At 42.7% G+C, this 13937-nt stretch overlaps 1 protein-coding gene across 2 annotated transcripts in view; it reads left to right on the forward strand.

Annotated features, from left to right (window-relative positions):
• LOC147024109 (uncharacterized) overlaps positions 1-13937 on the forward strand; it is a 282987-nt gene that overhangs the window by 133405 nt on the left and 135645 nt on the right. For both annotated transcript variants that reach the window (XR_015058872.1, XM_085883692.1), the window contains exon 23: positions 9679-10029. Coding sequence is in view for 1 of the 2 variants with exons in the window: in XM_085883692.1 (XP_085739818.1) it covers positions 9679-10029 (351 nt within the window). In the remaining variant the exon portion in view is untranslated. The remainder of the gene's footprint in view (positions 1-9678; positions 10030-13937) is intronic.

Genomic DNA, 13937 nt, shown 5'->3' on the forward strand with positions numbered 1-13937 from the left:
CCCCTTTACATCCTCATCCCTGTCACGAGTCAATTTATAAATTATCTTCTTCCCACCATCCTCTTCGAACTTGCTGTACACATGTGCTTCCATATCATTCTTTACCTTATCCACAACTCTCCTTGGTGCTTTCTTCTTTTGCCCATACAAGTACATCACCACTGATACTGGTTGTCCTTGATGTTCTCTATCCTCTTCCAATTATCATGGACTACCATCCCTATTTCCTCCCTCTATGATACCTCGTTTCTATTAATTGATGATGTACCCTTTCCTGATATTCTTCCACACAAAACTTCTGCAATTAACCTAAACACCTCTCTGTGTTTCTTCCACTCCTCCTTCAACTCTTTAGCTTCTTTGCTAAGTTCCTCATATTTGGCCCTCACCCTCTCCTTATTCTCTTCAGTGACATTGTCTGCATTTTCCCCAATTTATCATCTTCCAACCCTCTTAACTGCCTTCCTTTTCTGCATGCACATAACAATCACAGGCCTGTGTAGGGTGTATATGTCACAGGCCATCACTTTCCTCATTATGAATGTCATGAATGAGCTGACCACTTTCCTCTCCATGGGGTCCTACACCATTACTATGTGCCGGAGCAGATCATCAGAATAGGTCGCCGATACAGTTCGCTGGAGAACGTCGTTGGGGCAGGTTGCCGTGGCAGGTCAACAGAGCTAGTTACAAGATCTGGTTGCAGAAACTAGTCGCCGGAGCTGGTTGCCTCTCCATGAGGTACACATACCATCAAAGCTGATTACTCACCTCTCACGGGGTCCACACACCGCTGTCGTGTTACAGGAGCCAATCACTTGCCTCTCTTCGGCGGTCTGCACACAGTCAGAGCTGATCGCTCGCCTCGCCACAGGGTTTTGCCATCCACATGCCGCCGGAGATGATTGTTCACCTCTCCATAATATTCCGCCGTCCGCATGCCGCCGGAGCTGATGTTGCACTTCTTCACTGGGGTGTTAATCTGGGAGCTAACAGAGATTTGTATTTCATCTCTAGTACAAAAGGCTTGAGAGCGAAACTCATCAGATGGTAGGATGGGGACCTCCGAATGACCATTCTTAAGTTTTCCAATTGGTGCATTAAGTCGGGGGCGCTGCTTGAAGTACTCCCCGAAGTTAGTTTAAATTACATTTTTGAGTACATCTATCAAACAAGTGCCAAACGTTTCATTTTGGCACTGTGATTACAGATGTGCTATTCTGAAGTAAGAAATTTGGTGCAAAACGCATTTGAGAACGGCCTCAAGGGGGCGCTATTTTCACATTTAAATCACATTTTGAATACATTAATGAAACTTCGTGGAAATATTCTTTAGACCTCTTGATGAAGGATCAGCAGTTCTTTGGTGTCGAATTTGGTGCACAATCTATTTAAGAACCTCTTAAAGAGGGTGCTATTTTTATCACATTTAATACACATCTCAAGTACATCAATGAAACTTTGTGGAAATATTATTTTGACGTTCTTAATGAAAGATCAGTAGTTCTTACGTGATTCTTTTGGTGCAAAACCTATTTAAGAAGGGGTCACAGGCAAATACCTGTTTCCAAGAAATTAAGATCAATAGAGAGCAGGTCATGGTGAAAGAAAGACCATTTCATATCGAATATTTATCTTGCTTCTTGTAATTAAACCAGTAAAATGTGTAAGATTCTATCAGATATCAAATTTTGCATTACATTCTGAATTTAAAGAAAATTATGGTAAATTATGGTTGAAATCCTATTTATGTTCTCTGGTAACATGATAAGAACATATGTATACTTTTAAGACATGAAAGATTTAAAACATATAGAATGCCTTAAAATTTTACTCTGACAGAATAGAAGAACAAAGAAACTATCAATTTAACTTTTCTATCAACTTCGTATATTTTGATGATAAAATCAAGTGTCACATGTTGATCTGGCATCGATACATAAAAGGAGCATCAGTGATCAGTAAGAGTAATTGGACCTGGCATTTTTCCAACACATTCAGTGCATATGGAACAAGCATCATGAATCATGAAAAATTAAACAGTTTTTCTATTCTAATGTTTCACGCTTTTGGCAAGCGGGCATCCATTCAGTAGCTATTGTGGTAAAACATTTGTATTTAATTATATGTTGCAACAGGACACTAACATGCCTATGTTCAAGTGGTTAAGCTCTTTGAAAACCAAACTTTTTCATGTGTCAACTATAACTGCCTTTTGATATCCATATCCATATCATGCTAAATTTTAAAATGATATCAATCTATCGCTAAAACTTACAAGACAAAATATCAAAACTGCTGATGAGTCACACACATACTGTTAGGCATAAGTTATATTCCTATACTGTGAATATGTCATGAGTTCACTAGTGTTTATTAGTATTGGTATAATTATGGTTTCAGCCTCCCTGTCTGTTACAAAATTCTCGTCATCCTCGTCAGAACTGTCATCTTCATCTGAAGATGCAATTTCCATGTCATCCTCCTCTTCCTTGTCCATTGATTCTAATTCCTCTGTCTCTGGGATAAGGCTTTCGGGAAGTTGCTCCCCTTCAAACCAAACCAGTTTGTAATGGTCATCAACTAACTGCCAGCCATTTTCTTCAATGGTATGCTGCTCTATATGATTTTGATCTGCTCTTGCCCACATGTTGGCAACAACGGAAGCACGCTTAATGTGGGTATTGAGCTCATCTTCGCAAGGTGGTAGTCAACTTGCATCCATGCCCCTCAAATTGGCTCGTAGGTTTTTTCCATTTCCCTTTGGTCCGTATGTCTTCATCAACTGCTCATACCGACAATCATTCAGGCTGGTGTTTGCACTATCCTTTGCTCCATGCATTGTGGCTTCTTACATGGGTTTTGCACCAAAATGGTTACTTAAGAACTACTGATTCTTCATTAAGAAGATCAAAATTATATTTCCACAAAGTTTCATTGACATACTTGAGATGTGTTTTAAATGTGCTAAAAATAGCACCCTCTTTAGGCCTTTCTTAAATGGGTTTTGCACCAAAGGGGTCACTTAAGACCTACTTATCCTTCATCAGGAAGGTGAAAATAATATTTCCACAAAGTTTCATTGATGGACTTGAGGTGTGTTTTAAATGTGCTAAAAATAGCACCCTCTTTAGGCCGTTCGTAAATGAGGTTTGCACCAAATTCAACATTGAAGAACTACTGATCCTTCATCAGGAAGGTCTAAATAATATTTCCACAATGTTTCATGAATGTACTCAAAATGTGATTGGAATGTGAAAGTAGCACCCCCTTTCAGCCGTTTTTAATGGGTTTTGCACCAAATTTCTCACTTATGAATGGCACATCTGTAATCAAAGTGCCAACATCATGGAATCAAAGTTCACTTCCGGTTCTGGGTTTGGAGCGTCGACAAGTCTCCTTCAGGGCTCTCTGCTGATGATCTCAAAGTTAAGTTTCCGGTCATTATCTGTCCCGTTTTAACTGTTTATTTTCTCACCTGCATGCTACTGTGTGTTCCTAGTCTGGTTTTGTTTCAAAAATCGTGCTATTTTGTGAGATTTTGTCGACCTTGTCTAACCAGGTGATTGAGGCCTACCCTTGAGGCTTGAGGCCTAGTGGTTCCCCTCAGTGTACGATCGTGTTTTGTTTTTTCTCCCCATTACTTTCAATTTCTATCTTCCCCACTTTCCTAACGTCCCCCATCCCTCCCAACGAATCACTCTATTTCTTATCTTAAATAAAAAATAAACAAACAATAATTTTAAAAATGCTACCTTTCTCCTTCCTCACTCACGACTCTCGATTCTTCTTCTTCTTCTTCTTCTTCTTCTTCTTCTTCTTCTTCTTCTTCTTCTTCTTCTTCTTCTTCTTCATCTCCTCTTCTTCTTCTTCCTTGATTTTTTTCGACAACACTTCCATGACCGAATCTGTTGAAAACTCTCTCAAACATTAATAATAATAATAATAATAAAAACGATCTCTTATAATGCTTCATCTTCCTCTTTCACACGTGTGGTACTCTTTACCGTTTCATAATGCACTACTCTTCTGCTATTTAAACAGACTGCTCTCATTTTGACCTCTCCTTCATTCCTTGCCTAAAAAATCCAACTGTTACAGCGTTTCTTCTCTCCATTCCCTGAATTCGCCTTAATTGCATCCATGAAGAATTGTGTTAAATAGCATCTCTGACCTAAAACTTAAAAAAAAAAACCCAGTTTGCTATGAATGTTCACTTTCCTCAACCATTCTTTTTTTCCAACTTCAGTGCCAACTCACCCCTCTCACCCCTCACTCTCAAAGCAACCATCCCACTCTTCTCCCTCCAAGCCTCCCTCTCACCCCTCTCACCTCTCTCAAAAACTCCCCCCTCACCTTTCTCCCACCATTCATCCCCTCACTCATCCTTCTCAAAGTGGCCCCCCCTCTCTCATCCACAAAGCTGCCTCCTTCCACTGCCCTCTCACCTCCATCTCTTCACTCCACCTCCTCAAATCCTCAACTGCCTTCTTCCCCCTCTCTTGTCCCCCCTCTCCCCCAGTACCACAGAGCCTTTTCTACTCCTCATCCGGCCCCTCCCCTAGCTATTCTGCAATCCCCCACACTCTTTCAACAACCCTCCTTACCTCCCCCCTCGTCCCTTGTCCTACCCTCCCCCCCCCCCCTGCAACCAAACCCTCCTCCCCTCCCTCTTCATTAAAAGTATGGACCTCAAATATCCGGGGCCTTCGCTCAAACCTTTCAGATCTTTCCATACAGGTTGCCACTGACAAACCAGACATAATCTGCCTAACAGAAACTTTCCTCCCCCAAGACGTGTCTGACTCCCAAGTATCTCTCCCTGGTTACTTCCTCCTCTCGTATGACAGACCTGAGCCTCGTCCTGGTGGAGGAGTTGCTCTCTTCATCAAAGACTCCATTCCTCACTCTCCATGCACTGCCCTCACTCCGCCACACCCCCAGGAATAACTCTGGCTATGGCTTCCCACCTCATGTTTATATGTGTATTGTACCGTCCACATAACAGTGATGACTCCATCTACACCTCACTATCCGAAAACATGGACCAACTTCTATCTTCTCATCCAAATTCTTTCTTCCTCATATGTGGCGACTTCAATTGTCATCATGCCAGTTGGCTTGGTGTGGGTACCTCTCTCACCTGTCATGGCACCTCAGCAAAAGCTTTCTGCGACTCATTGGGACTGAAGCAATCGGTCAACTTCCTGAGCCGGATCTCAACAAATGGACTCCATCTCTTCTGGATCTGATTTTGACAAATTTCACTGACAATATCTGCTGCTCTTCCTTCGCTCCAATCGGTTCTTCTAACCACGTCCTTGTCAAAGTGGGCATCTCTCTGGCTATTATCAGAGAACCACCTCACCGCCGTCGAGTCTGGCATTTCACTCAAGCCGACTGGCAGGGTCTCCAAGCAGCCATCAAACTTATAGACTGGTCTCCTATCGCTACTTTCTCCAACATCAACTCATCCTGGGAATTCTTTCAAAGAAACTTGCTCTCCCTCATGCACAGATTTATCCCCTCTCATCTTCAGTTGTCCTACCCTTCCTCCCGCCCTTGGTTCACTGAAGCTTGTGGTGAGGCAGTTGTCCTGAAACAACTTGCCTTTGCCTCATGGAAAGCAAACCCAACTGAGGGCAATCTCAGGTCCTTCCATAAAGCTCGGAACAAGTGTGTATATACCCTCAGGAGAGCCAGAAAACAACATCTTTCTCATCTCAAGTCTGAACTGTCAAACCTCTCTCCCTCCTCCAATTCCTGGTGGTGTCTAATCAAATTTGTTTCTGGTGTATGTTCCCCCTCCATCCCTTCCCTTACCTCAAATGGCCGCACTGCTGATACTGCACGTGAAAAAGCTGAATGCCTAAACTCGGTGTTTGCAGCTAAATCTTGTGTCCAAAACACATCGCTTTCTCTATCGACCTTACCCAGTTGCACCCAACTGTCCCTGGACTCTGCGTCCTTTTCTCCTGACAAGGTGGAGAGCTTGCTGTCAAACCTCGACTCAGATTCTGCAACCGGTCCAGACGGCATCAGGCCACGTGTCCTCAACGCCTGCTCTTCTGCTCTTGCTCACCCTCTCTCTGTTCTATTCACCCTCTCTCTGTTCTCTTCACCCTCTCATTTGCTCACGGTCATCTGCCATATGCTTGGACATCAGCAAACATCACTGCCCTGCACAAAAAATGTGCAAAAACAGATCCTTGCAACTACAGACCAATCAGCCTTCTCCCAATCATCAGCAAGGTTATGGAATCCATCATCGCTTCAGACATTAAATCCTTCCTCTTCTCCAATGGCTAGATTTCTGATCACCAATTTGGTTTCAGACCAGGTCACTCTACCCTGGATAGGCTGCTTCTGCTCTCCCAACAATGGCTGAAGGTCCTCAATGCCAGACAGGAAATCCGAGCCATATCCCGATACATATCACGTGCTTTTGACACGGTCTGGCACCCTGCCCTGCTCAACAAACTCTCTTCCTATGGTATCCATTGCCATCTCCACTCATGACTCACAGACTTCCTCTCCTGTCACAGTCACCGTGTGGCCCTAAATGGAGTTCTTTCATCCCCTCTTCCTGTCCAGGCTGGAGTTCCTCAAGGTAGCGTTCTGGGCCCTGTTCTTTTTCTGGTTTTCATCAATGATCTGTCCAACTCTCTGTAAACTCCTCTATATCTCTTTACTGATGATTCCACCCTCTGCCATACCATCGGTCATCCCTCAGACCGGCAAGTAGCAGCTTCTTCGCTCACTGCAGATCTGGATAAAATCACAAACTGGTCCAACACGTGCAAATGTCTTTCAATCCGGACAAATCTCACACTCTCACAATGTCTCTTCGAAAGGACCTTTTAGAAAACCCCCCATCCACTTTCTCAACAATCCTCTGGAAGAAATCCTTTCTTTCAAGCTTCTGGGTCTCACTATCTGCCAGGACCTTTCCTGGAAAAGCCACATTTCAAACCTCGCCTTCAAAGCCAGTCGCCGACTGGGAATCCTCCATCGTGCAAAGTCCTTCCTCGGCCCACCTGAGCTCCTGACCACATACAAAGCTTTTGTCCACAGCCTGATGGAGTACTGCTCTCCCCTCTGAGCTGGTGCTCCTGCCTCCCACCTTTCTCGGCTTCACGCTGTGGAAACCAAGGCATTTCGGATCATTGGCATCTCCCGCGATGAAGCTGAGTCTTTGGGCCTCTCACTCTCTCACCGCAAGCTGGTCGGTGGTCTTTCTGTCTTCTACCATCTCCTCTCCAGCCTCGCCCCCCCCCCCCCCGCGGTGTCTGCGATTTGTCCCCACCACATTTCCACAGGGCGCTCAAGGTCTGCCAACAACCCCCTTCTGTTAAAACTACCAAAATCACGAAACACTGCTCACCCTCACTCTTGCATTCCTCTTTTTTCCCACCTTTGGAATAAACTCACTCACTCTATTCATTCCCATTCTTCCCTCCAGGCCTTCAAAACAGCTGTTCACCACCACCTCTTATCATCCCCCATCTAAATCCTCGATCTTTTCTACCCCCGATAATCCACCCCAAACTCAATTCCTTCAAATTCCCTGCTTTCCTTCCTGAAAGTCCCTGTAATGTCCATCTTGTATTCCCCATGTTCCCTGCCCCATCCCTCTCCCTTCCACAGATCTCCTAATGTCTCTGTTCCCCACCGTTTTGTCCTTCCCACTCCCTCCCCTCTTGTCTTATGCTCCCCCCCCTTGATGTGCGTTGTGTGTTAGCTGTCACACGAGCCTCGACAAGGTTTCCCAAAAAAATAAAAATGAAACTTTTGGCACCAGTTTGATCGATGTACTCTAAAATTGTAATTTAAACTGACTTTGCGGGTGTACTTCAAGCAGCACCCCCGACTTAATGCACCAAATGGAACACTTAAGAATGGTCATTCGGAGGTCCCCATCCCACCATCTGATGAGTTTAGCTCTCAAACCTTTTGTACTTGAGCTGTAATACAAATCTCTGTGAGCTCCCAGATTATGTGCAGGACACACTCAATGATCATATTCTGCTCCGTGGGAGTCTGTTCTGGGTGCTCCACAAACTTTGCTGAGCAGCAACAATTTATCATTGATGGGTGATTGTGTGCATGTGTGCAAAGTATTGGTGGGGTTCTCGTCATGGGGTGTTGTGTGGTTCATGTGTGTTTTTTTTTTTACCCAAGCCCATGCCCCCTCCCCTGAAAAGAAAGAAAAAACACAACAAAAAACTACAAAAACTACCAAAAAGCCCACAAATAACCCTTCATTAAAAAAATTAAATTTTCTTATTTGATCTGGTGTTGATGAATTGGTGTGGTGTTGATGTGGCACAGGCATGTGGAGCTGAATGGCCTCCACCTGCGTCTAATTTCCTTGTGATTCCTTGAAAAATTTCATGAAATTTTCACCATAGATGTGACAACTCGTGTGGAATGTTTTTGTGATAACTATGACGTCATCATAGATCATGTGGTTTGGCAGCCATGTTGGAAAAAAGGAAAAACTTTGGACCTCTGTATCTCTGAAACTGTTTCATGGGAAAAATTGAAACTTGGCATGTGTGAAGTACTCCCCATGGGAAACAAGTGATGATCTTTTTTTGATGATGCCTTTCTTGTCTTCGTTATGACATCATAATTCCATATGTCAAACGCTTTATCCGATCAGTATGAAAATGTTTGAGGGTCATCTTGGGATAAATTGTAGTTGGCAAAAAAAATTGATGACGTCATCGCCTGCATGGTTCAGCAGCTATCTTGTTTTTAACATAAAACCTGCAAATCTTTTTCTCCGAAACGTCCGAACAGATTGAGGCGGGCGAAACTTTACAGGTATGATGAACTATCCCTAAGGAACGAACAGTTCTCCACCCATGAAGTCATAATTCACATGGTTTGGCAGTGATGATTTTTTTGAAAAATAAACATTTTAAAATCTTCTCCAGATAAGAACGGTTTGACAGATCTAGGGGAAACTTCACCTCCATGTTCCCCAAGCCTTGGGGATACTAGGGTGTTTACAAATAATTAATGGGTCACACGGTCTGGCAGCCATATTGGTTTGAACGAAATTCTTTCAAAAATCTTTCTCTTGAACAGCTTCATCAATCGATGTGAAATGTCACAGTGATGATCTCGTAGACATGTGGAATATATGTTTTAAATTTCAACCTGATTATGGTGGACACATGGTCTGGCAGACAATTATTCAATATTTTTAATCTGGGTTCAGGGATTTAAATCGAACTTGGAACAAGTAAGTATCATGATGTAATAATGTGGACAGATGCATATCAGGTGATGTCACGATGTCGAAGATTGTCGTTCTGGTTTTAAATGAAAATGTTTGCTGCAACTGCTCAATAGTTTTCAAAATCAAATATTCTGTTTCCTCAAATATGTATTTGTTATGTTTGACAATAAATACGCAATTTTTTTTTTCTGAAAGACATCGTTTTGTGCAAGAGGTGTTAAGTTCTACTGCACTGTTTCTTTTGAAACACCCTGCACTTTATTGAAATATTAGAAATTAAGGATTTGGTACAATAAAGTTTATGCAATGAAAGTGCTCTGTTAAATTACACAATGAGGTGATATTTGTTGCATTTAGTGGAAGGTAGTTAAATACATTATTATTATGTTTGGTAAAGCATAATTGACCTGTTTTACTGACACTTTCAGGACTGGGGAGTACCAGGAGTAATGGAGAGCAAAGGTTTTTCAAAGATGATGGGTTGTTCTTTGAACATAAAATCCCAACTGATGTATGATGGCAAGTCATCTGAAATGGACATTGAAGTAATCTGCAGTCCTTTTCAACTCGATGCTGCTTTAAAACATTCTATTCCTCAAGTCCTGAAAACTGGATTGCCGGAGGAGACCAGACTAAACATTGCTGCAGATTGGAATAACCGTCAAGGTTCTTTTGATTTTCAGGCTGGCAAGTGCATTTTCAAACTTGTGGGAAAGCTGTACCCTGGAAGCCACACCAAGTGGTTGTTGCAAATGGAAAATGTCTGTCAACCTCTTCAGGTAAAACATCACAAGTTAACTTTACTGGTTGAGGAATAATAATAATAATTTCCTCTTATTTCCATATTGTGAAAAAAATTAATGAAATTATGTTTTGTGTGTCAAGAGCAGAAGCCTACTTAATAATCAGTTGAAAATGTTCACTAAAAATGTGAACCTTCCGTTTATGACTCAGGTGAGATGTATGGAAGTAGAGAGATGTGGAAAGTTGAGGTTTTTTCTGTCAGAAAAGGATGAAAGCATTTACAGTGTAAATACATGAGTCAATGAAACACTATGTTTGCAGAAATTGAACGTTTCACACCCCACCTCCCCCTTTCTCTGTCAGTTTTCACAAAGTGGACTTCCATAATTACAACATGGCATCCCACCCTCTCTCATCTATTTGGGTTGACAGTCTGATTGCAAACATCAATGAAAGTTAAAAATTCATCAGGCCATGCATTACCTCGCCAGAGATTGCTAGTTTTGGTATTGAGTGGCATATGTTTAACTAGTAGAGGCCACCCAGAGCTGCCTGGGGTGGGGATTGGGGAGAGGGGGTGATACCCAGCAGTGGTTTTGCAATGTGTTGGACATTTAAAAGCAATGGAGTTATTGGCCTCATCATGGTAACCTCTTTCTTGCGAGCCGGCGGCAGCACTGCCTGACCCCACATCCCAATATACACTTTATATCTGCCGTTGGTGGCCTCAAAATGGATGTCAAGACCAGCGTGTGGTCGCTTAAAACCTTTCCCACATTCTGAAGTACCTACACCCAAAATTTGTGGCTTCAAGGTACTATGGTTCGGCCTTGAAAGAATAATGTACAAACACTTCAACAAAATACGTATATAGATCAGACTAATCAATATTGAGCTCATGGTTTGTAATAACCTTGAAAAATTGTCGAAATACTGTAGTTTAGCAGCTTTGGGATATCAAATGGCCAAAATGATCAATAAGCTAAAGGACTTTTATTTAATGCCATTTCAATATTGGTTGGCCAGAGATGAAAAACATTTGTCTTGAGTGGTATCTATTTAATTAACCAATAAAAAACATCATGGGTTGGGATGCAAGGAAATCTCAACACAGAATGAGGCAAATAAATATCCCCATCTTTCCTGTGCCACATCCTGGTGTTGGCGCAGTGGTTAGGGCAGCGGCTTGGGATCCAAGAGGTCCTGAGTTCAAGCCCCGTTGGGCCACTGAATTAATACACCAGGGGGTTGACTCAGCCTGTCATCCTTCCGAGGTCGGCGAAATGAGTACCAGTATACTGGGCCGGTGTATACCCCGGTTAAAATCGGTGTACCATATCCCTGTGTCGTAAGAGGCGACCAGGGTTGCGTCAGAAAGGTCATCCAGCGTAAAACATGTGCCAAATCACTATGCGGATCATACGGATGATCCACTGTGGCGACCCCAAACGGGAGCAGCCGAAAGAAGAAGAAGATCTTTCCTGTGCCACACACTCACCACTCGATCCCAACCCAAACACTAAATTAACGAGCACACTCATCCTCTCCAACACAACACATATGTCACACCCATACCAAAAAGACAATCCAGTCTGACATCCACACAAAGGGAAGGGTGGAGGCAAACCTTGAGGGGAGTACGGCAAATAGGTAAAAATACGGCAAAAATAGGCAAATAGGTTTCTCCTTTTAAGGGTTAATACCCGAAGTTTCAGCTTCTTTTTGCTTTCCACAGTAGTTAACATACCTCAATCAACATCCTGTTGATGGCATCCATTGTTCTCCCTGTCTCAACAAGCCTAGTTCATTCTGTAGAGAAAATGTGATTGAGGTTTACAAGGCTGGCAATCTGTTTGCATTGAAATATAAGAACACCATTGTTTTGGGCCTCTTTGTGGGAAATGCTAAAGATATAAAGGGATTTAGATTCAGTGACACCCATAAATGTGTGGAGGAGGGGTGGAGCCCCAGTCCATTGTAAAGAACTGCAGATTAAGCTTTTTCAAGCTGTGAGAAATTCGAGCTGTAAGAAAGGATTTGTCTGAACAAAAAATGCTCAGGTGACATCTGCCTCAAAATGTTGGCATGGCTGCATAACTCATTTCCAGTACATTGGTACTCATTTTGCTGACCTCGGAAGGATGACAGGCTGAGTCAACCCCACCTGGTATTAATTCAGTGGAAATGGGGGTCAAACTCAGGACCCTAGGATCCTAAGTCAGCCACCCTAACCACTAAGCCAACACCAGGCATCACTGGACTGGGAGAGGCATTGTTCAGCAGAGATAAGAATCATCAGTAAAATGGTAAAGGCTGTTTTATAAGTCAACTGAGTGTTTATGAAGATTAATAGAATACATGAGAGGATGCTGTCTGAGGGATACTAAGATTTTGTGGAAACATTGATTACATAGTGTTGGTCAGAGCAATACTGTTGGCTTGGAGAAAACCATAAATGCCTCCTCGGCCAACAGGAGAGTGATCATCAAGCAGAGCCAGGTGCCATACAATTTATTTAACCCATATGACAAGTTCCTGATGTCCTATTTTCAGTTCAGTGCCAGCCTGGTGTTGGCTTAGTGGTTAGGGTGGCGGCTTGGGATCCTAGGGTCCTGAGTTCAATCCCTGTTGGCTGCTGAATTAAAATACACCAAGAGGTTGACTCAGCCTGTCATCCTTCCGAGGTCGGCAAAATGAGCACAAGTGTACTGGTAGGGGGACACTGCATCAGCGGCATAGCCACGTCCCAACCAATGATGCAACCAGCAGCCACAGGCTGCACTCTATCGAGAGAGAATTCAGTGCCTCCATCTACTGTTGGGTTAGCAGTAATAATAAGCCAAAAGGTGATTAACCTTTGTGAAAGCTGAACTGGTTGTTGTCAGAAAAGGGAATTGAAAACTGATGCAACTTGAGAAAAGCTGAAATGTTACATTCAATCACCTGGCTGATTGGAGGTTGACTGGTCTGTCATCAAGTGGGTGGTTGGCTCTTCCTTGTGAATCACTATGCCATTTGCAAACTTTCCATGAAATTACATGACATAAAGAGATTAATTGTTGAATAAAACAGCTGCATAAAATGCCTGCTCAATAGAGTAACACTTTAGGAACTGCGCACTGATTGTCAAACTTTGTAGTAGAGTCTTTAAGAAGGTTTGTGAAAAGCTTATTCTGCCGAGAGACCTGGAAACTTACCAGTATAGAAAACAGCCTGTGTGATTCGTAAAAGAAGGGACAGGGAACAATGGGTTGGGGACCTTGATTTTGCTTTCAAAGTTAAGGTTAAAACACTTGGCCTGTCAGAATAGCACAGCAACTTATCATTCTTTATATCGACCCTAATATTCTTGGTCTTCTGGTGATTAAGGCATTTCATCCCTAATAATCTTGGTGTTCTGTTTCATCATACACCAGGTCTGCCATATACCTCGTGAAGGAGGCTGCATTTCTCAACCACAGCATATTTAGGACAGTGGCATTTGGTTGTAGATGCTTGCACGGAATTTAACTCAAAAGGCATAGTTAATTGTCTGACCAAGAAGTATATTTGAGTTATATAGTTAGCATGCATCTTTAAAAAAAGAAAGGTCTTTCATCAAACATTTCTGCCACTCAGGCACTCTTGTAAAAGGAGCAGTCTTTTCCCTCTCTGCAAATATTGATAGAATTACAGACTTGTCAAAACTTGGAATCTGTCTTTCAATTGTGAAAAATCTCACACTCTCACATGATCTTTCCGAAAGGACCATCTGCAAACCCTCCCATCTACTTTCTTAACAATATTCTTGAAGTTCAGTCACTCAAATGTGTGGGCCTCACTATCATTTGTGATCTTTATTGGACAAACCACACTTCTATATTGGCCTCCAAAGCCAGTCAATACCTGGGGATTTCCCATCTTGCAAAGTCTTTCCTTGGCACTATTCATCAACAAGGTCTTA

Source organism: Eptatretus burgeri, chromosome 6 (assembly GCF_056783735.1).
Source record: "Eptatretus burgeri isolate ZD-2024b chromosome 6, Ebu_testis_v1, whole genome shotgun sequence".
NCBI classification, from domain to species: domain Eukaryota; kingdom Metazoa; phylum Chordata; class Myxini; order Myxiniformes; family Myxinidae; genus Eptatretus; species Eptatretus burgeri.